The sequence below is a fragment of the Sorghum bicolor genome, chromosome 7, assembly GCF_000003195.3.
Source record: "Sorghum bicolor cultivar BTx623 chromosome 7, Sorghum_bicolor_NCBIv3, whole genome shotgun sequence".
Taxonomy (NCBI): Eukaryota; Viridiplantae; Streptophyta; class Magnoliopsida; order Poales; family Poaceae; genus Sorghum; species Sorghum bicolor.
Window position 1 is genome coordinate 46,276,419 of NC_012876.2, and position 22,195 is coordinate 46,298,613.

At 41.2% G+C, this 22,195-nt stretch overlaps 1 protein-coding gene across 3 annotated transcripts; it reads left to right on the forward strand.

The window, feature by feature from the left end:
• LOC110437396 lies at positions 8,913–10,799 on the forward strand. Of its 3 annotated transcripts, XM_021465865.1 has the most exons (6): positions 8,926–9,159; positions 9,602–9,661; positions 9,765–10,023; positions 10,119–10,199; positions 10,280–10,405; positions 10,497–10,799. In XM_021465865.1, the coding sequence occupies exons 3-6, from the start codon at positions 9,810–9,812 to the stop codon at positions 10,655–10,657; spliced, it is 582 nt and encodes a 193-aa protein (XP_021321540.1). In that variant the 5' UTR covers positions 8,926–9,159; positions 9,602–9,661; positions 9,765–9,809; the 3' UTR covers positions 10,658–10,799. The 3 variants fall into 3 exon arrangements, with proteins under 3 accessions (XP_021321538.1, XP_021321540.1, XP_021321539.1); XM_021465863.1 differs by having other exon boundaries at positions 8,913–9,159; positions 9,602–10,023; XM_021465864.1 differs by lacking the exon at positions 8,926–9,159 and having other exon boundaries at positions 9,251–9,661; positions 9,768–10,023.

The following is a 22,195-nucleotide window of genomic DNA, read 5'->3' on the forward strand; positions in this document are numbered from 1 at the left end:
GACAACATATATAACACAAACAATAGTTATACTAATAACACATTAGTCATAGTGGTTCCAAGCAATGAAGCGGTCATCACATCAGTTGGCAACATAGTTTCTACAAGGTTTTGCAAAATAAAGTGGATCACATGACACCAACCACAGACATTTCAAGTTGCTGCAGATCCACATACCAAATGTCTTCCTACCATCAAAAGCCTTACTACCAGACAAGCAAAGGCCATCCTACTTGCATTCACATAGTTCCTACTTCCTTTCACTGACATCAGAGCAACCACTTGCATTAACTTAATTATGCTATAGCAAAGGTCTTTCTACCACACACAGGCAACCATGGACATCAGTTCTTTGGTTTGTAGTTCTTCTTGATCTTGTCGTAGAGATCTCCAAAGATGAAATCGATGTCTTTCTTTGCTTCCTTGGCGTAGCTGGCTGCGCTGGCATCAACGCACGCCTTCGCCGACTGCAGCCCGTTCATGTGTGGTGGTGGGTGATGCTCCATGTAGTCAGACATGGAGCATTTGCTGTCTGTCATCCACTCGTAGGAAGACATGTCTCCCTCCGAGTAGTCCTCAATATAGTCCTCAAACAGCTTCATCAAAAATATGTACAAAAGAAAATTAGCGGACAGGAAAGATGAAATCAGCTGTTGATGAACAAAAAAAGATAGTTAGCTACTAAGTTAGGTGTGAAAATCCAGGCTATGTCAGCTGCTAAGTTAGCTGCTAAGTTACAACAATGGAGTGTCAGCTGCTTTTAGCAGCTGCTAAGTTAGACAGATTCATATGTCAGCTGCTAAGTTAGACAGATTCCTTTTTTGAGTGACTTAGAGAAATCCCAGCTGCTTTGACTCAGAGCCATTATTCTTCTAGCTGTTAGGACGTGCTTTCTCTCTGTACCAGGCTGAGAGAATCTACTCTAATAATGCACCGAGTTTTTCTTTCCTACCTCCACACCAAAAAACGTCCCTTGCTGAGGAGCCCTCTCTCCATCCACCCAGAAAAGTGTACCCAGAAACACATCATCTTCAAAATAGACTGTCTAGATTTAATCTGAGTATTCTCTCTCCTTACTCGCTCAAATCCAAGGGGTAAGATTACTTGTATCAACCTCCTCAGCCTCTACCGTCCACCCCCAACAAAAACAAAAACACCTGTTGCGCCGCCGCTAATCCATGTATCAGCAGTGCAGATCATGGTGCATGCTTGCTGCCCCCTGTTACCATTATCGCAAAGACAGTGCTACTTGTTTCAAAGTTGGAGCCATGTCTTCTCAGTTTATGTTATATAAGGGACAACTCAATTTTTGTTTTCTCTCTTGCCTTTTGCAACGACTGACATACAAAATGAATAAAAAAATAAAAGATATTGTATTATTAGGGTAGATAAAAAAATAGGATCTCATCATGTTTCTTTTTCCAATGATGCTTTGTTGTCATTCCTCGGTCCTCACTCTATTCTCAGACCAAGTAATATATAATATGATTTTCAGATTATTATTTATCAGTCCTACACAGAAAATTGGGAACATCAAGAGAGGGACGGATTTCGCTCAACAATGTAATAAACATATATACTCGAGGTATAAGCATATACACATATTGCAATGAAATATCCCTGGAGAACTCCAAGTTCTACTTCAACAAATAAATTAGTTGAAATATATGAGATATGATTTTAATGTGTCTTGTTATACATTAGCATTTCCCATAACTGAATGTGACTTTCTTTTTAATTACACCCTAGAATGAAACCGTGGCGTGCCACGGGCACTATACTAGTTCCCTCAAGTGAGTTGTCTCGCTCAAAAAAACATGTACTTCGTAAGAAAATTTTCCCTCAAGTGATCTACATATCAGAAGCATATTTTTTATATCAGAAGCATATTTTTCATATCAGAAGCATATTTTTAGCACATTTCTTGATTGTGCTGTGATAATGCCACCCAGTCCTAGCTCTAACCCTAGACAATGTACCCTACCTACAACATCAAAATCCACCCCACCAACTGTAACCCTAGAAAATGTACTCGATTTGATTTCATGGAGGGAGTGAGAATGAGGGGGGATTTTGCATACCTTCTTCTTCACTTTGGACGCGGACATGCCCCCATAGATGGCCTTCTTGCTAGAGGCGGATCCCTTCTTCTTCATGGATGCGGATGCCACCCCTCCGATGGGCTTCTTGGGGGATCCCTTCTTCCCAGCGGTGGATCCCCTCTTCTCGGTGGCGGCCGGTGCTCCCTTGGTGTTCTTCTTCCCCACGGCCGATCCCCTCTTCTCAGCGGTAGACGATGCTCCCTCGGTGATCTTCTTCCCGGCGGCAGATCTTGTCTTTTGAGTGGCGGACGGCGCTCCCTAGCTACCCTTCATCTCAGTGGCGGTCGAGCCTACATCGAAGTCGGTGTCAGAGTCAGAGTCGACAAGGATTAGCGTGCGCACGGATGTCTTCATCTCAGTCATGGCCACAGCAAACTGGCCCCGCTCGTTGTGGGTTTGCGTGCGGGCGTTCCAGCCGCGCTTGCTGCCACCCATGGCGGTAACCTCGGTCACTCCTCCGTCGCCGCCGCGGTTTCGCCTTTGCCTCGCAGCCGTCGCTCGGGTGACTGGGGAGTGGAGTGGTGAGTCCAGTGGGCAGGGAGGGGAAACAGATTGGATAGGGAGATGTATATGGCGAATTATAGTGGGCCGGCCCATTTAGCAGGTTGGAATCTAAATTTGTTGATGCACGAAGAATAGCACCACCTCGCTATTTTAGCGACACGAAACACAGCTTAAAAGTTCGAGGGAGATAGCCACTTCGAACTCCTTGTTACAAATCTCATCTGAGGCCTGCTTGAGCCTGTAAAGCTTTGCTGGGCTCCCTTCTTGGGTTGAGTCTAGTGAGGTAACAGGCCATGTGCAGCCCAACTAGTAATATTTTTTAATTTTTAATCAAAACACTTTTAGCATTTGTTTTTTTATAAATATCAACTTACATTTCTTCATTTAATATTAACGCTGCTATCACTAATACGTAGTAGTACTCCTACTACCCACCACTTCTACTACCCACTACTACTCCTACTACCCACCACTACTACTATTGACTAGCTAGTACTACTTAATCAAAACACTTTTAGCATTTTTTTTAAAAAATATCAACTTACATTTCTTCAGTAAATATTAACGCTGCTATCACTAATATGTAGTAGTACTCCTACTACCCACCACTTCTACTACCCACTACTACTCCTACTACCCACCACTACTACTATTGACTAGCTAGTACTACTTAATCAAAACACTTTTAGCATTTTTTTTACAAATATCAACTTACATTTCTTCATTAAATATTAACGCTGCTATCACTAATATGTAGTAGTACTCCTACTACCCACCACTTCTACTACCCACTACTACTCCTACTACCCACCACTACTACTATTGACTAGCTAGTACTACTTAATCAAAACACTTTTAGCATTTTTTTATAAATATCAACTTACATTTCTTCATTTCATATTAATGCTGCTATCACTAATATGTAGTAGTACTCCTACTACCCACCACTTGTACTACCCACTACTACTCCAACTACCCACCACTACTACTACTATTGACTAGCTAGTACTACTATTGTTGTTGTGGTTGTTGCTGTTGTTGCTGCTGCTGCTGCTGCTGCTACTACTACTACTATATGGTACTTCGAGTACTAACATCACCGCTACTACTACAAGATCTACTACTACTACTACTTCTACTACTACTACTACTACTACTACTACTACTACTACTACTACTACTACTACTACTACTCCTACTACTACTACTACTACTACTACTACTACTACCACTACTACTACTACTACTACTACTACTACTACTACTACTACTACTACTACATGGTACTACGATGTAACACCCCAAAATTTGCAATTTTCCAAAATAGGATAAATTGTTAAATTGTGTATTTTTGTGCCCATGAAATATAGGAGAAAAAATATTTTTCATAAAATTAAAATTTACCATGGAACTAGCAACTTGTTTGAGCATGCATGACTTTGCATTTATTGTGATGAGTGGTTTTGACTAAAGCTTAAAAGGAATTCAAATTTGGTTTTGAAACTATTTTGAAATAGGTTTGTTGTTTTTTAAAAAAAGAAGGGGAAACAGAAAAATAAAAGGGAAGAACTCCTTCCCTCCCCCGCGGAGTGATATCTGTGTAGAACAAAAGAACCTAAAGGGCATCTTTAGGAAGTTGGATTTGAGCTGGTCACATTGTTGATGGATTTGAGTGAATCAATAGTTATGACTGGGAAAAATGCTATCACTTGAAGGAGAAAAATCCTTTGCGAATGCTCAGGGCATAAAGAGTGTGCTAGAGGAGTTTAAATGACACTAAAATTTGAAGGGTTGAGTGTTGAACTGGGTGATGTCACTAGTACTGCCAAAGGAGCTCTACTAATTACTCATTTGGGAACCACAGGAACTGAAAAGATTAATTAGAAGATATGTTGTGAGCTTGTGTGTTGCAGTATGGTACCAGTTATGTTTTCATAGAACAACAATTAGTAGAGAGCCTTCAGTGGGAGCCTTTTGAAAGCTTGTTTGGATGTAAGTGTAGAACCCTGTTGTTTTGGAATCAAACGGGAGAACACAAGTGTTTGGGCTAGAAGTTCTAAGTGATGCAGAACAACAGTTGAGAGCGATGAGAGATAATCTGAGGGTGGCACAGTCTCGACATGAGAGTTATGCTGACATCTGAGAAGAGAATTAGATCTGAAGTGGGAAACTATGTGTATTTGGAGGTGTCACCTAAGAGAAGTGTGTGGAGGTTTAATATGAAAAGGAAAGTTAGCACCAAGGTATGTCGGGCCTTTCAAGATGTAAGAAATATGGTACAAAGTGGCTTACGAAATAGAGCTACCTGAAAGTTCAGGAGGAGCGTATGATGTCTACTAGGTGTTTGAACTTAAAAAGTACTTGCGTGTGTCATAAGAGCAGATATTGTTAGAAGGATTGACTGATAAATCGGATTTCACATACGAAGAGTACACGGTAAGAGTTTTGGAAACAATAGGATGGGCTACCAGGAGTTGGATTTTCAGGATGTACAAAGTCCAGTGGAATCAGTGCACCGAAGAGGAGGCTATTTGTAATAGAGAAGAGGATCTAAGAAAAGCATACACGCTTTGGTTTGAGTAAGCACCAACCGAATCTCGAGGACGAGATTCATTTTAAGGGGGGTAGAATTGTAACACCCCAAAATTTGCAATTTTCCAAAATAGGATAAATTGTTAAATTGTGTATTTTTGTGCCCATGAAATATAGGAGAAAAAAATATTTTTCTTTAAATTAAAATTTACCATAGGAACTAGCAACTTGTTTGAGCATGCATGACTTTGCATTTATTGTGATGAGTGGTTTTGACTAAAGTTTAAAAGGAATTCAAATTTAGTTTTGAAAAATATTTTGAAATAGGTTTGTTGTTTTTTTTAAAAAAGAATGGGAAATAGAAAAATAAAAAGGGAAGAACCCTCCCCTCTGGTTTTGGCCCAAAGGCCCAACTCCTTCGCTCCCCCGCGGCCTGCTCCCTTTCTCCCCTTTCTTTCCTCTCTCGCGTGGCCCAAGAGCTTTCCCGGCCCACTACTGAGCAGCCCAGCAGCCGTGCGCCTCTCCCCTCTGCTGCAGCCGCTAGCAAGCGGGCCCACGCCCCATTTTCGCTGCCAGGTGGGACCCACCTGTCGGGTCTTTCCCCTACCTCGTGTCCAGGCCGGACTCTGCCCCGAATCAAACACCGGCCGCACGGATCCGCTATGTTGGCTTGCCCCGCAAGTCATGACCCTCTTAAATAGCGGCCTTGGCCTCTTCTAAACTCCCTACCCCAACTCTAGAACGAGCAGCCGCCCTAGCCAAGCTAAGAAACCTCGCCGAGATCCACCTCGAGAGCAATCCACCGCTGCGACGCGTTTTGGTCTCCGTGAGCGACTTGCCGATCTTCTCGCTGCTCTTGTGAAGTCACCGGAGCCCTCCTTTCACGTTTTTGTGTTTTCTGTGCATGGCTAACCCTCACCGAACCTTGCAGGGGCCCGCCGTCCGCCTTCCTCCGTCGCGAGCGCGCCCGAGCCTCTCTCCGACATCGGTCTTGACCTAGGTAAGTTCGCTTTGAGCTCCACTACGCCCCAGTGCAATCGGTTCGCGTTCTACCGCACTAAATCGCTCAAACCGCGAGCGCCGACCAACTCCGGCCATGGCGCCGCCAGGTTTGGCTCCAACTCCGGCCGACCATCTCCCATCCCCAACTCTAATCTAATCTTAGCTGTTCAATCGCGATCCGACGGCCCAAATCAGGAGATACCCCTTCGGCCACGCCTTTTTCAAAAGAACCCCCTGGTTTTTAAAGTTCCAACCCGCAGTCCAAAACGTAATTTTAAAAATACGCTTTCCGATTTTGAAGACGTAAACTCAGTACTCAGATTCAAAATACGTTTTCAGGAAATTACAAGTTGGCCACTGGTTTTATATTGCTCATAAAATATTCGTTTTAACTCAGATTTGATCCATTCAAATTGCATTAGATTCGTAATCACAAGATTTACATGTTAGTCTCACTGTTTTACAAATTTGAAACTTTTTATTTTCGTGATCCTATTTAATTAATTATTTTATTAAAGGAAATCTTATTTAAATCATAACTTCTTCGTTAGTAGCTCCGATTTTCGTGATCTTTACGTCTGTGTGATCATAGTGCGATATAGATTTGTTTTATAAACTTTTCATATTTATTTTCTACTGTTGGTGTATTGTTCTAATTATACGTTTGTTTGCTTTGTATGATTGCCTCTGGATGATTGATGTTGATGTGATGACTGAGTTTAGACGGTGAGTTTTTACGTGGTGATCAAGAAGCAGTTTGTGGAAGGTTTGGAACTAAAAGAAGGATCTAAGTTTCAAGGCAAGTATAGCATGGGATCATCCTTGTTTCCTAATAACTTTAATCACACTATTCATATTGCATGTGTCTCCTTGTTAAGGAATTCCTAGTATTGATCTTATACCTTGTCACCTATGGTTTTGCATTGGGTAGCTTATGCTAGTGCTGCACTAAACCATGATCTTGTAATTTGATTAATGGAATATGCAATAAACATTAAAGATGACTTTTTAGCAACTTTGGAAAAGAGGGCTGGAGCATTGGGCTATCTTATGGTGCTCTAGTTTCTCCCCATAAGGACTTATCTGTATCTGACCATCCGGGACATACAGTACAACTGTGAGGGCTACATGGCTCTGGCTTTAGCTCAGTATGAGGACCTTTTCTAGCTTGTTAGTGGTTACCCTTGTGGCGCAAATGGGGAATAGCAGACCGTGGATTCCTACGGTTGAATCACATGGACTGACTAATGAAACCAAGCAGCCCTAACTTTTTAGACGAACCTTTGAAAGGCTTCATAGTGAACCCTGCCGGCCTCCCTAGGAAGGGGTTTAGAGACTCATGACCTTGGGCGAAAGGGTAAATCATGACTCACAGTGAAAGTGTATAACCTCTGCAGAGTGTAAAACTGATATATCAACCGTGCTCACGGTCACGAGCAGCCTTGGACCAATACAGAATAAATAATCACTAATGGCAAATTATTAAAGTTATTGTTGTTAATATGTTGCTTATGCTATTCTTTATTCACTTTACCTGATCATGAGTTTACTTCGGGACTTGACAACAGTGAAAGTGTACAACCTCTGCAGAGTGCAAAACTGATATATCAACCGTGCTCACGGTCACGAGCGGCCATGGACCAATACAGAATAAATAATCACTAATGGCAAATTATTAAAGTTATTGTTGTTAATATGTTGCTTATGCTAAACTTGATACTACTCATATGCTAAAAATGTGAGTTTACTTCGCGACTTGACAACTTGATACTACTCATATGCTAAAAATGTGACAACTAAAAGCTACATGCAGTTGAACCAGTGTCTAGCCTTTGAGCCTCATGAACCCTATGTTATTCTTGCTGAGTATGAGATGTACTTACGCTTGCCTTTACATTTTATTTCGATAAAAATCCCGGATGGGTACTAGTTTTCAAGCTTGGAAAAGAGTTTAGGCTTGTGCTCAACCAGTCAGTTGTCCCTGTGGATTTGGAGCTTTCGCCTAAAGGACGGAGTGTCTTTCCGCTGTTTTCTATCTAATCTGTATATTTTATACTAAATTCGTTATATATAAGCATTGACTATTGATATTACCCTTATTTGTAGCTATATATGTGATTTGACTTCCTAGGCTCACATGTGGTGTGTATCTGGTCTGTTCTTAAAATCGGGTGCTACATACGAGTACTAACATCACCGCTACTACTACAAGATCTACTACTACTACTACTACTACTACTACTACTACTACTACTACTACTACTACTACATGGTACTACGAGTACTAACATCACCGCTACTACTACAAGATCTCTAATACCAATTTTGTGTTTTTGTATCTAAAAATATATTCATACTACTACTGATCTCTAATACCAATTTTGATTTTTTGTATATAAAAATATATTCATACTTGTAAGACATATTTAGCATAATTACATGGATTGTTCAATGAATTTTTATAATACTATTATTTGGAGTTCTTAATAATGTTTAATGTATTTTTATTTAATTGGCCCTTTACAAAAATTTCTGCTATTCCCTCCCGTCTCGCCATAATTTTTCCCTCAACCATGCAAAATGAGTGCCAAAAAATTAAAACCGTTGGCCGTCGCCCGCCACTGTAACCTCCTATACTTATCCCCTAACTCCAAAATTAGATCGTTCAGGATTAGGGATCCACAGCCCCCCGCCGCCACCCCCAGCCCTCTGCAACCGCACCCAGCCTTCCACCGACGCCCACAGACCTCCGCCGCTCACAAACCAACGCCGACGCCCCTTCCTTCCAAGATGTCCCCGTCACCGCCTCCGTCCCGGAGGAGGGCTAGGACGCCGAGTCCCTCCACGAGTCCCTCTAGGAGGGCCACCACTTCGCCGCCAACGACGCCACCCTCCACGAGACCATCTTCTCAAAGTATCAACGCCACCAGCGAGGCCACCGGCTCTGGCACCAAACAATATCATGAAGCTGACCTCTTTGTGGTTGATGAAGACGGGTCCTCTGAACCCTATCTCAACCGGTTTTGTTTTCTTTCGCTGCTGTCTTCATTAATCTAAATCATTATATTAGTGTTTAGTACTACCAGATTCATTGTTGGGGGGGTTAGTATATTTGCCCGTCACATATTTGTGTTTAGTAGCACTAGATTGTTTGTTGGGGGTTTTAATATATTCATTAAATTAGTGTTTACTGATGCTGCTTTGGTTTCTTTGTCACATAGTGAACTTAGCTCCTTAATTCTAATTTGGTTATAATTCAATGTGAAGCTGCCATGTATTTTTATAATAAATTGTAATTTGGTTGTTTTAGTTACATATATTTGCATGTACTTGAATGTTTTCTCAGCACAGCACGGGCACTATTTGCATATACTTGTAATTTGTATTGAGGATCCCAAATTAGTTGAACAATTCACCTTTTAAAACAATGTCCATTTACTAGTCATTGACTTTTTTATGCAGTGGCACGGGTGAAGTCTGGACTCTTTATTTTCATTGCAAGAATGCAAGTGCAGACAGAGAGTACGTAATGTTCAAATTAGATAGGGCTCATTTAAATTTGTCGACCTTGTCAACTATTAAGGACCAACTTGGGTTTTTTGTTCGTGACTTCTTATACTATAAGAAGCGATGTGGCACAAGTGTAGCTAGTCTACAGCCAATCGATTATATGAAACATACAGAGACTATGATACAAGACAATGACAGTGAGAAGGAAATCAGATTAGTACTCTCACAAGAGGAAGAGACCTCTCAACAAGTGAGCATAACACCACTCAAGCGACCAAGGCAGCAGCCGGATGAAGATGAGCATCCATTTATGGATGAACCACTAGATGCGTATAAGGTCTGGCTAAAGGAGCTCCCAAAGGAAAAATCCAAAAGTATGTCATCTATTTTATACATATGTTCTTGGTTGCTGTTTACAATATTAGCATCTATTTTATTATATAACTAACATGTTTTTGTTCACTAACAGATTTAAAGGATGATTTTAGGGAAGATACAGTCCACACATACAAAGAATATTTAAAGATGAAAGGAGACATTCCTGAAATTAGTAACTAATCTTCCTTTTCAACCATCTTTTTCATTACTACTATTTTTCTAAACCACTGAAGCTTTTCAATTTTTGTGCAGTGGCATTTGTTGAGCAAACTGACAATGATGACATTGTAATTCAAGATGATGAAAGTAATTCAAGCAATGGGACACCACCCACAAATAGGCCAAGCCATGCAAGGAAGAAAAAAGAAGAGGGAAATGGTATCTGTGGCGCACATCAATTTTATTTATGGTGTTCACATATCTTAATTTTCAAGAACATCTAAAGTTTGTTAGTGTCTTTTCGTACAAGGACAAGGCTCCAATGAGCGCAAGAAAAGAGGTCGCGACATTGTGAAAGGTTTATCAATAGCCACCAAGAGAGTTAAGGAACGCACTCAACGACTCCCAATCGAATTTTCAGAAACGCGTGGGGGTCCTATTGGACCTAACGTCCAGTGCATTTGTGGATGAGGTTGTACTGTTCACAAGGAAATGGGCCCTACTAGTTGGAGTAGCCAGTTGGATGAATATAAAGGATAATGTCAAAAAAGAAAAAGATCCAAATGCAACCAACACCCAGACTTAGGGTTTTATCTGACAGAAAATTCCACGAGTTTTGGTGTTTGTCTATTTCTACAGGGGGTTATTAGGAAATATGGAGGAAAGGCCCACTTGTCAGGTTTACATAGATATATTAATGTGCCCCATAATTTTCTATCATCTAGAAGACTCCAGAAGCCACGGGAACGAACGGGAGGCCGAGCGGGCCCAGGGGCAGGGCGCCCGCCCTCTCCCCTTGGGTGCCCGCCCTGGCTCAGCAGCCAATCAGGCTCTGTCTCTAGGATTATGCTCCACCGCCTTTGAGGATCAAGGAAAACCATGCAATTAAGGTCGGTTTGATCCGACGGCCCACATTCATTTGGAAGGGCTATATAAGAGGACCCCTGGCCCTTTGAGGAGGCACCTCTACGATTCCCTATTCATTATTCATAGATAGAGTAAAAGCTAGGGTTTGGAGATGAGAGCTCTCCTCTCTTCTCTAAACTAGAGTAGATCTAGATAGTAGCGAGATGGAGAGCGAGGGAAGATTGGAGGAGAGGCCGGCCTGTCAGTTCTTCCTCCGAATGTACTTTGCCATGATCAAGCTCTAATCAAGCTTGCTCATGGGATGACTCTGGTAATCTACTTCTATTTCATTATGCAATTACTTTTCATGTATGTTCTGGTTCACAACTCTTTTGAGTACTTTTAATCTATAGGACCCTATAAGATAGAGTTGTAGTATAGGTGTAAGCGTGGTGCTTAGACCTAGATTACTTGTGGATATCCCCTGTCTAGCCAGATCGTGTGGTAGGCTGCTTATGTGACAGCTACATTGGTCCTCTGTAGTCCACCTCCCGTTAGCAGGACTGGTAGGGTTTATCGGCCTATGGATAAGCATCCTTTGTGGTGTATTCTTATCACGTGGTTCATCCCAGACATAGACATACCCCTTTGAAGTAGAGAAACCATAGTTATCCTCTCTATTCTCCTACCATCGCCCATATACTAGATTGCTCTACTCTCTATTCCCATATTATCACCCATTGTTATCTTAGCTTTAATATTGTTCTTATTCAATTCTACCATCTTTCCTACTTACACCTACCTAACTATCTAGGTTAAGTTAGAGCGTAGATCAGTTCCCTCGTTTCCCTATGGATACGATAAAACCTTTAACCGGGTAAAAGCTACAATGGTATCCGTGCGCTTGCAGATTTATCTGTGTGCGTATAAATACCATAGTACACTCTAGTGCCATCCTGGGGATGACAACCTAGTATTCAAGTGGTGTTAGCAAGTGTCAACAAGCTTTTTGGCGCCGTTGCCGGGGAAACAGTTGCTGAGTTGACTACGAACTAGCTTAATAATTTTCTAAAATAATAAAAAAAAATATTTTTCCTTTTATCTTTTGCCTTATCTTTGCTATTCTTTCTTCTTATCTAATCCTTGATCTCTGGTCTATCATGAATTCAAACATGTCTATCTATGAATTTCATAGTCCTACGGGCACACATCTCGAACCACCAAAATCTTCAAAGCCTATCATAGCAACTAATTTTGAGATAGACCCCGAATACATAGAATTTGTTCAAAATCAACATTTCTCAGGAGAAGGTGAGGAAAACTCATACACACACCTAAGAGAGTTTTATCGAGTCTGTGACCTCCTTCGCATAGAAGGCATGTCCGATGAGACCCTTAAATGGAAGCTCTTTCCGTTCTCTTTAACAGGAAAAGCTAGACATTGGTACAAACTCAAAGTAGGGAGTGTTCATGGAGATTGGAAGGAGTTATATAATAGTTTTCTTTTTAAATATATTCCAATCTCCAAAGTGGAGGAACTTTGGCGTGAGATTATTTCTTTTAGACAACTGGAAGAAGAATCTCTTAGCAAATCATGGGACCGCTTTATTAACCTTACTCTCACTGGCCCAAAGCTTTCTATTCTAGAAGTTCTTCTAATTCACTTTTTTGAGGGCCTTAGTAGGGAAAATAAGCAAACCATGAATACAACCTCTAGAGGATCCTTCTATCACCTACCTGCCAGTGAAGCTAGGGATTTAATTGATTCATTGAGTGGAAAGTTTCCTAGCATTTATGTCCCTGAGGAAGAGAAAGAACCAGTTCCTAGACAAGAAGAAGAAGTTTCGATAGCCAGATCACAACCACTTCAATCCCAAACTTTAGCTATCGATTCTAAACCATCAATACCCCAAAATTCTCCAAGGGAGGATGGAATTCCGACCTTAAATCTTTCAGATGCTGATGGTTTAGACTTCTGGTTCCATAAGAGACCTTCAAGCAGGGATAATTCAAATCCTTGCAATAATGGTTCTCTTAGAGAATGTCCTAGTTCCTGTTATGAAGAAGTCGAGGATGACATATCAAGTGAAGGAGAGCTAAGCCATATAGAAAATTCTATCTGCTCCCCTTCCATGTTCACAAGTTCTAAATCCATCATTAACCTTAGAGATCCCTCTTATCCCTCTCCTTTCTAGTCTCATGAGGATCCTAGCAATTCACCAAGACGACCAAACCATAGGAGTCATGAAGACCATAAGGATGGCATGTCAAGTAATGCCATAGAAGGAGAGCTAAGACATATAGAAAATTCTAACACCTCCCCTTTCCTGATCACAAGTTCTAAATGGCTAGAATGTGTAGAATGGATGGACAAGGAAGAAGCCTTAATGGATTCTGACTTTGGGTCAATTTCAAATGGTGAGTTCTTGACTCCCTTTGAAGATGAGATTCATCCAACTACTAAAGAGGACATAGGTGAGACCAATCTAGGAGAAACTCCAAACATTCACATTGGAGACAGAGATAACATTAATGAGCATGGAATTTATTTCATAGCCACTTCGTTTACTCCATGCTCATTTGCAACATCTTCCCAATCTATTGGTCTCTCCAACATCACCACATTTGAGATCTCCAACCCCCTCTTCCTTTCTATTTATAAAAACTTTAAAAGGGCGGTTGTCAATGCATATGTCTATAATAAATATTGCAGATCTCGTTGAGTTGATCTTGATATAGGTCAGCGTTGGAAGGGAAACCACTTCGCCGACATAAATTGATGGTTTCCCAAGGACAAGCTTAGTGTCCTAAAATAAGCACTGATCAGATTGTAACATGTGCTTTCAATTATTTACAACATTACCTTGTGTATTAATCATATAAGGATAATTGTAAAAATATTCCTTCGGGTATTCTTGTCACTAACCTTTCCAGGATTGTAGCAAGAAGATTGGATGAATGACAAGCACAAGGTATGTCCAACCAATCATCATACAACATTGAACTAAATCCAAACTTGAATTTTGCAAAATTCAAGCTTGGGGGAGTACTTTACATAAAAACATCCTTTGCCATGTTGCTATGTTGGTTGTCCCTACCTTTGAGACATGCTCAATTTGTTAAATACTAATCACACTACTTGAGTAGATCTCTATAAATGCTCTCATGCTACCTTTATTTGCTTTAGTATATGACTAGGTTTGGAGTAGTTTCATTTATCTCTTAAATAAGCATGGTGCTTAGTTTAGGAATGATGATCTTACTTCCAAGGGATTTTAAATTAAGCATGGTGCTTAGGTTAAAATGCCCTCCTAAATCAAATTAGACATGGTGTCTAGGTTGATTTTTGAGCCGATAGTATGCTATAGTAGCTATTTAATATTTTGTTGGACTAGCCCCTGCAGGAAAACTTTCAATATCGACCTGGGAAGTCCTGAGATAAACTCACATTAGAGACAAAGAGAGAAACACATCAAGTTTAACAATTTACACAAGGAAGACATAGCTCATAAGAGATGATCCATGGAGGGTGGCACAAACACGATGCACAACCGCTAAGAAAGGTAAGCTTCCACAAAGTGATACTGTACCATCACTCTTCAAGTAAGGTAACATCTTAAGGTACTTGACTATCACTTTTATAAGCTTCTCCTTGGTTCTGGCATTCACATAAATAAAGAGACAAACATATATGATTTATAACTCCAACTTAACCAACCCAACTGATTCAGCATGTTTACTCCTTTAATCTTTGTTCTTAGTACTACCTCCATGATCCCACACTCCTAATCATGTGAGCTAAAATGGTGCACATTCAATCTTTGGGACGATATAAAGAAAAAGACATATACATAGATAGATAATCTTTCCATAAGGTTGAGCGATCTGGTCTGACAAAAGTTTTAAATGACCCATCATCTTTGTCTTGCTCCCTATGCTTAAGGATAGAGAAGAAGAAATATACTTTTGGTTCTGTTGGTGTTTTCCATCAACAGGACCCATGCACTTGATCTCTGCCTTGTCTCTATGAGCAGGACACATTTTGAGAAACATGGAGGATTTTTCAACTCCCAGACTCTACCAAGTGAAGGACGTGGATCTACGAGCACAAACACACTGAGGAAGATACTACCAACGCCGCACTTCGAACTGCTGGGCAAACGAAGAACATGGGTGACACCATATCAAGAGGAGCAGACGTCAAGGTCCACACCTGAATCAAATGACGCACCTAAAGAATGAACACGGTGAGAAGTCTTGTTCAGAAGACTTAAAACATTGAACCCTCGCTAAAAGGTAAAATCGGTAGTTATCCATACTTATCCTTTCTGCATTCTCTTTTCCCTTAAATTATTTACTTTCCTTAAATGGCTTGTTAGTTAATCATGCTATCTTGAAAAGAAAATAAAAAATGTTAAAAATAGTAAGCCCCATGTGAGTATGCTCGTGGCATAAAACCCATAAGTACATTCACTGTGGTGGCATAAAAATAAAATAAATATATTCCTATCCTATAGAAATTAAAATATAAAAATAAATTTATGATCCTACGAAAGAGAGTAATATTTATTAGAGGAAGCTCAACATGATAAAGGCAACGAGATTTTATGCTAACACTTAACCAGTTCCACAAAGCTTTGTTGTCTATTTGAGCTCCATAGAATTCAAGGATCAAAGAAGACTAGCAGACGGAGGACATCCTAATCGGTGTCAGGGTGATGCCGACATTCAAATACATCTCCGCCACCTGCTAGCTATATCAGAAGAAATTATGTCAAAATCTAGCTTGGGGGAGAGCACCCCCATTTATCCAGCTAAGTGTTTATATTTGTGTTTATACTTTACTCAAACAATAAAAAGATGCATAATCATAAAAACCCAAATAAAGATTTTGTGCTTATATCTTTGCTTAGTTTGCTAAATAAATAAATAAAGTGTCTATGCCAAATGGAACTCCAATGATAAACTCTTACATTGATATGATGAATAGTTGCTCTGCCAAGTACCTAGTTTTGAAATTTGAGCTCTCTCTCAAGTTTAGGCATAACTGTTATAATTTAAAGCTTGCTCTAAACCTAAACTTGTGGGAAGTGTACCTGATCAAAAGTCTAAGTTGTTAACGAATATGATATGGGAAGGTTGAGCTGTTGTTTATCTGTTCCTAGAGATACTAGAATTCTGGAGAATTTTATCTTTGAAAATCTTTAAAATGTTGCATGATGAGTTCCTGTTTGATGAGAGTTTAAAATTCTACAACAGCCATATATACATGCTTATTAGACAATGAACCACACATTTACTTTTTACTACTTATAAGCATTGAGTGTGGTCAAGCTGTGTAGACCCTTAGGAGCTTGTCATGCAGTTAAAATCAAGATTCACTTGCACGTGCACTCATACATGCTGCTTCTACTCCGGAAGTACGCATCCACATACATCCACTCCTTTCCATCTCCAGACTCACCCAAAATTATTCTACTCCTATCAAGGAGAGAATAGCCCAAAACATTATCCTATCCCTGTCATTCCCTGTGAAATAAATGGTCAAGATATTTTGGTTACTACCACTTGCTACATTATTCGAGGAGGGTGAGTGCTCTGAAATAAAGTGAATACGAGCAAACAAAAATGGGCAAGTGCGCGGAACCTCGAAGAAAAGAAAAAGTGAGACAAGAGGTAAAAATGGACAAGTGTTCGATAGTAGAATTAGGGGTACAAGATACCCACCTGAGAGAAAAGAAAAAGAAATTATAGAGCATCTCATTCCCCTCAAAAGAGCAAAAGTAGAATTAGACTTTCACCATTGTTTTCACCATTATCACCATCATCACCATACACCATTCATTCGCCACACATGCACATCTTGATTTAACTTATTGACTTGTTTCTCTGGATCCATGGTTTTACTATGCAATAAATGTCTTGTAAGTATGTATTAGCTGTCTCCGACCTATGAGCTCCAGATATCAAAGCCTTATTAGAGTATGATGATAGAGAAGGCAATGTCACTATGCCTCATACCACAAATACTACATACTTTGAGAGAAGGCATATATTATCACTGCCTTGGTAAGGATCTAGAAATACTACAAAAGAGAGACTAGGGAGAGTCATACAAGGAATCTCTGAATTTTATTTGAAAATCTGCAAAAACTCTAGACCTATAGTTGATCAAGAACAAGAGACATGGCACTTGACTTGACCGTTCTATCTTTTAACTGCTCAAGATATAAGTGACGGTTGCAAGGCCCATGGTGAAAGGTAAAATGAGTAAGTTTAACTCTTAACAGTTCCCTAACCCAGAGATGGGATCTTGTTTGAACGCATGTGTACCTTTAAGGCATGAAACCACTGCAAAAACTCTTGAGTCCATCCTTGCTCAGGGACGAGCAAGAGGTAAGCTTGGGGGAGTTTGTTGACGGTCCTTAAGTATCAAATTTAATCATCAAATAAATAAAGAAAAGGATCCAAATGCAACCAACACCTGGACTTAGGGTTTTATCTGACAAAATTCCACGAGTTTTGGTGTTTGTCTATTTCTGCAGGGGGTTATTAGGAAATATGCAGGAAAGGCCCACATGTCGGGTTTACATAGAGATATTAACGTGCCGCACAATTTTCTATCACCTAGAAGACTCTAGAAGCCACGAGAACGAACGGGAGGCCGAGCGGGCCCAGGGGCAGGTGCCTGCCCTCTCCCCTTGGCGCCCACCCTGGCTCAGCAGCCAATCAGACTCTGTCTCGAGGATTATGCTCCACCACCTTTGAGGTTCAAGGAAAACCATGCGATTATGGTCGGTTTGATCCGACGGCCCACATTCATTTGGATGGGCTATATAAGCAGGACCCCTGGCCCCTAGAGGAGGCACCTCTTCGATTCCCTTTTCATTATTCATAGACAGAGTAAAAGCTAGGGTTTCACTACTAGGAATTGACCCTTAGAGCACCATTTTTTTTTGCAACACCACACATTTGGTTGCAATATTTGGTTTTATAGCAATCAACGTATTAATGGGTTGCGATATCTGGATCTTATGGACACCAATAATGTGGGTTGCATCCGTGGAAACATCCATTGCAACACGTTGCTGTTAATGCCACGGTGAAAAAGGTAGTTGCCTTTTTGGGTACCTATTGCCACAACTAATTGTGCATTGCGATAATATCAATTTAGTGTTGCGATAGATGTGTGTTTGTTGCCACGAATATTTAGTTGGTTGCGATTATACCTGCTTGTGGACACAATGAAATAACGTTGTCTAAAACATAACATTTGTTGCGATAGCTCATGTGCATGTTGCATCTAGAAAACAATTCGTGGCATTTGATTTGTGTTTGTTGCCATGAATATTTCGTTGGTTGCGATTATGCATGCCTGTGGCCACGATGAAATAACGTTGTCTAAAACTTAAAATTTGTTGTAATAGCTCTTGTGCTTGTTGCATCCAGAAAACAATTCGTTGCATTTGATTTATGTTTGTTGCCATGAATATTTCATTGGTTGGCATTATGCATGCCTGTGGCCACAGTGAAATAACGTTGTCTTAAACTTAACCTTTGTTGCGATAGCTCATGTGCCTGTTGCATCCAGAAAACAAATCGTTGCATCAATTAGCTTCTATTGCCACCAATAAATTATGTGAATTCATTAGACTATTTTTGGTTGCGCTAAAAGAAAAGTTGATGATGCAATTAAGCCCACCGGCACATTTAAAGAATAAACATAAAAACCCAGCCCACCAAACGAAAAAAACCACCCCATCGAGTGATGAGTCTCTTAATTTTTTTTTGAGAGCCTGTGCATGGTGATCCATGGGTTGCCTGAAGCCTAGCCAGCAAGAATGATAATTGGGCCGCACAATTCAGGCATCCCAGCGGACAGTTAAAATAAATAAAAAATAAAGAAAACAAGGGCTGCTTAGAAATTGAACCTAGGACCTTTCAATGTAAACAACCCTTACAAACCACTAGACTACTACTACTACTGTGTACTTTGATCATAACTTTTGTTTTAACTGGTATTTGAACGTGTGGAGGTAAAGACCCCATCTGAATCTCTCATCATCTTCCACGGACTCAGTCACGCGTACCCTTTGCGGCCACTACCGAGATCCCGACGGGGTTCTTTGCGAGTGAGGCTACTGCATAGCCCGGATTCAGCTTCCGATGGCGCTGCAGAGCTCCCTTGGCACTCCCTCTCGGCCTCTCCCATCTTTCTCCCGGCGTCCTCTCGTTCCAAGTTCGACGGATCCAGCCAGGGGTGGCATGGCGGCGGCGGCGGCCAGGGGTGGCACGGTGGCGGCACCCTGCTCTTGGTCGCGAACTCCCTAGCTAATCCGTGACAGATTTCCTACGGTGGTCCCACACTCCCACTACAAGAAACTTGCTAATCCGTGACGGATTTCCTATGACAGATTTGTAGATCGTCACTAACAGACACAATTCGTGACAATAATTTTTTGCCGTCATAGATATGCACCAATAGATATTACTAGCCCGCTAACTTGTGATGGTTTTATCCGAATCGTCACAGTGTCTGCCTAAAACAATAGGCCCGGTATCAATAGTGCAAAGAAAAATAAAAATATAATGATTTGTTAAATTATTTGAACTAAATAATTTTGTTACTTTGTTGTACGTATATGGTGCATGTAAAAATTAAAAATATTCTGAATATATATGGTGCCGAAGGGGAAAATACTTGGGAACATAAAAATTCCACGGCACATGTGAACCTGGCACATACTGCAGACCATCGACATGTCTTGTCACTGAGATGTTCTATACGACTAATGATCATTTACCACAACTTTGGAAAGTATTTTTATACCATTTTTATCGCTGGTGCGCCTAAATAAAAAATTGCTACAATGGTTATTTCCTATTTGTGACAAATTTAAGAAGTAACTTTTTAACATTTTGATTGCTAGTGTGTCTAAATAGAGAAGAGAAAAAAATTGTTGGTCGGAATTGAACCCAGGAGGAGGCAAGTGAGAAGAGCGCACTTATATGATCTCAAAATAAATACGAAATATAAAGGTAGCAAAAGTTATGTTAGAGGTTGGGTTAGAACTCAGGACCTAACAATAGAGAAAAACAAAACTTACCATTGCAACTACATGAATTTTGTACTAGATGTTGTTCCTTTATTTCTTAAGTATACATAAACGTACGTGGTACGTACAAATCCAGCAGATTGAAACCAAATCCAGCAGATAGAAACAAAGTCATAATGACATCATAAACGTAAACTTTTTTGAAAAATAAAAACAACAATACACCGTGTAAACTGATGCTCGGACCTTACATGTCATTTGCACATGACCTTTTCATATGTGTTTTTAGTAGAAAAATAAATTACTTAAATACTAGAAAATCAAGAACATGAACGTAAGCTTTTCTCTTTTTAATTTGTAGTCAAAATTTGTAACTAGTCTTTCTCCCTCATGCTAATTCCAAATAAGATGATTCTTTTTTCTAAAAATTTGTAAAATCATGTTCTATCAAATTATTGTGTTCTTACAGATATTATTTTTGTTAAGCTTTCATGTGACATTGTTTTATCAATTGAAAAAAATGAATTTTAAAAAATGATAACTTCAAACAATATTTTGAAGCATTAAATGATTTCGTCTAAAAAAGTCATGGACATAAAAGTTATAGAGTTTGTCAAAATCTACAACTTTTATTTTAGTGATTTATTCATCCGACAAACTAATGATAACATTGTTTACAAAACTTATAGTTCTCTCTTATAGTTTGTGGAATCATATGAAAGATGTAGATTTTGTGAACAATATTATTGTCACTTTTTTAGATGAATAAATAACCAAAATAAAAGTTATAGATCTTAATGACTTCTATAAAAGTTATCCGACTGGGGCCCCAGTTCTCCATCTTGTCCTCCATGCGCGCCTTGACGCCCCAGATGAGCTCTTGGACAGTCTCAAGCGGCCCCCCATGACATAAAAATAGGTCAATGAGGGAGGGGAATCGCCCGTCGTCATCCACTGTCCTCCAAGCCCCGGTCTCGCCGGTATCACCACCGCCCGACGTCCCGGCTTCATCCTCCTCGGCGGCGTTGTGATTCTCCCACGGTCGTCGCTCTCGAAGAAATCCAAGAGTGATCCCCTCGATACCGTAGATCGTGCCCTTGATCTCTGACTGAGGATCCACAGGGGTGCGCATGGCGCAGGCAAGCGCCACCGCACCGTCTACTCGCCCTGGCTCAGCCGGGATAGAAGCAGGCGCTCCCGGACAGAGCCACGCAGGGGTCGGTGGACCGTAGACCACCAGACCCACCTCTCCGGTCTCAGGCCTCTGCGGCGACGGCGACACCGGCTGGGGTGGGCTTCGTGGTGGTAGGTCGAGCAGCTCCTCTAACTGCTGACTCTGTCGTTGTTGCTGCCTCTGAAGTTCTAGCAGCTCTTGCTGCCGGTGTTTTTCCAGCAGCTCCTCGAGCCGTTCTCCCTGTTGCCGCTGCCCCTCCCCTCCTTCTCCTTCCTGCTGCAGCTGTTGCTGCTCCTCCTGCAGCTGTTGCTGTGGCTCCCACACGCGCTCTTCCTCTTCCTTCTTCCTCCTCTCCTCGACAGAATGGAGCCCGATGGGCCAAGGCGTCCGCTTCGCAACGAGGGAAGCCTCGACCTCCTTCGAGAGCCGATCGCCGCCGGACCCATCACTAATAGTGATAGAATCCCCCACGCCCCCAGATCGGGGAGGCTCGGGGGCTCCCTACTGCTCTTGGGAGCGAGGCGCCTCGACCCGCCTCGGTGACGGTGGGGCGGTCTCTCCTGCCGATGGACGAGGCGGGGCACTCTCGACTCCCGTCGGCGGCCGAGGATCGGAGGAGCCTACGAGCACTCGAAAACAAACCATCAGTCGCTAAGGAGCTCGATATAAGGATCGCGTAACTCCAACACTATGGAAAGAAGAACAAACCGCTGACCTGAATCTTTAGGAGCTGCCCCCACCTTGAGTTTCTTGGCCATCGAGGGTTGGGCCTGTTCGAGCGGCCACTTCAACCTGAGGAAAGGGGAATAAACATAAGAGAAGCCATAACCCGAGAAAATACAAAGACATTGGAAGAACAAGAATCATGACATCAAGATCTTACCCCACAGGAAGAGCGACCCACCTACCAGCACCTCGACCAGCTGGCCTCGA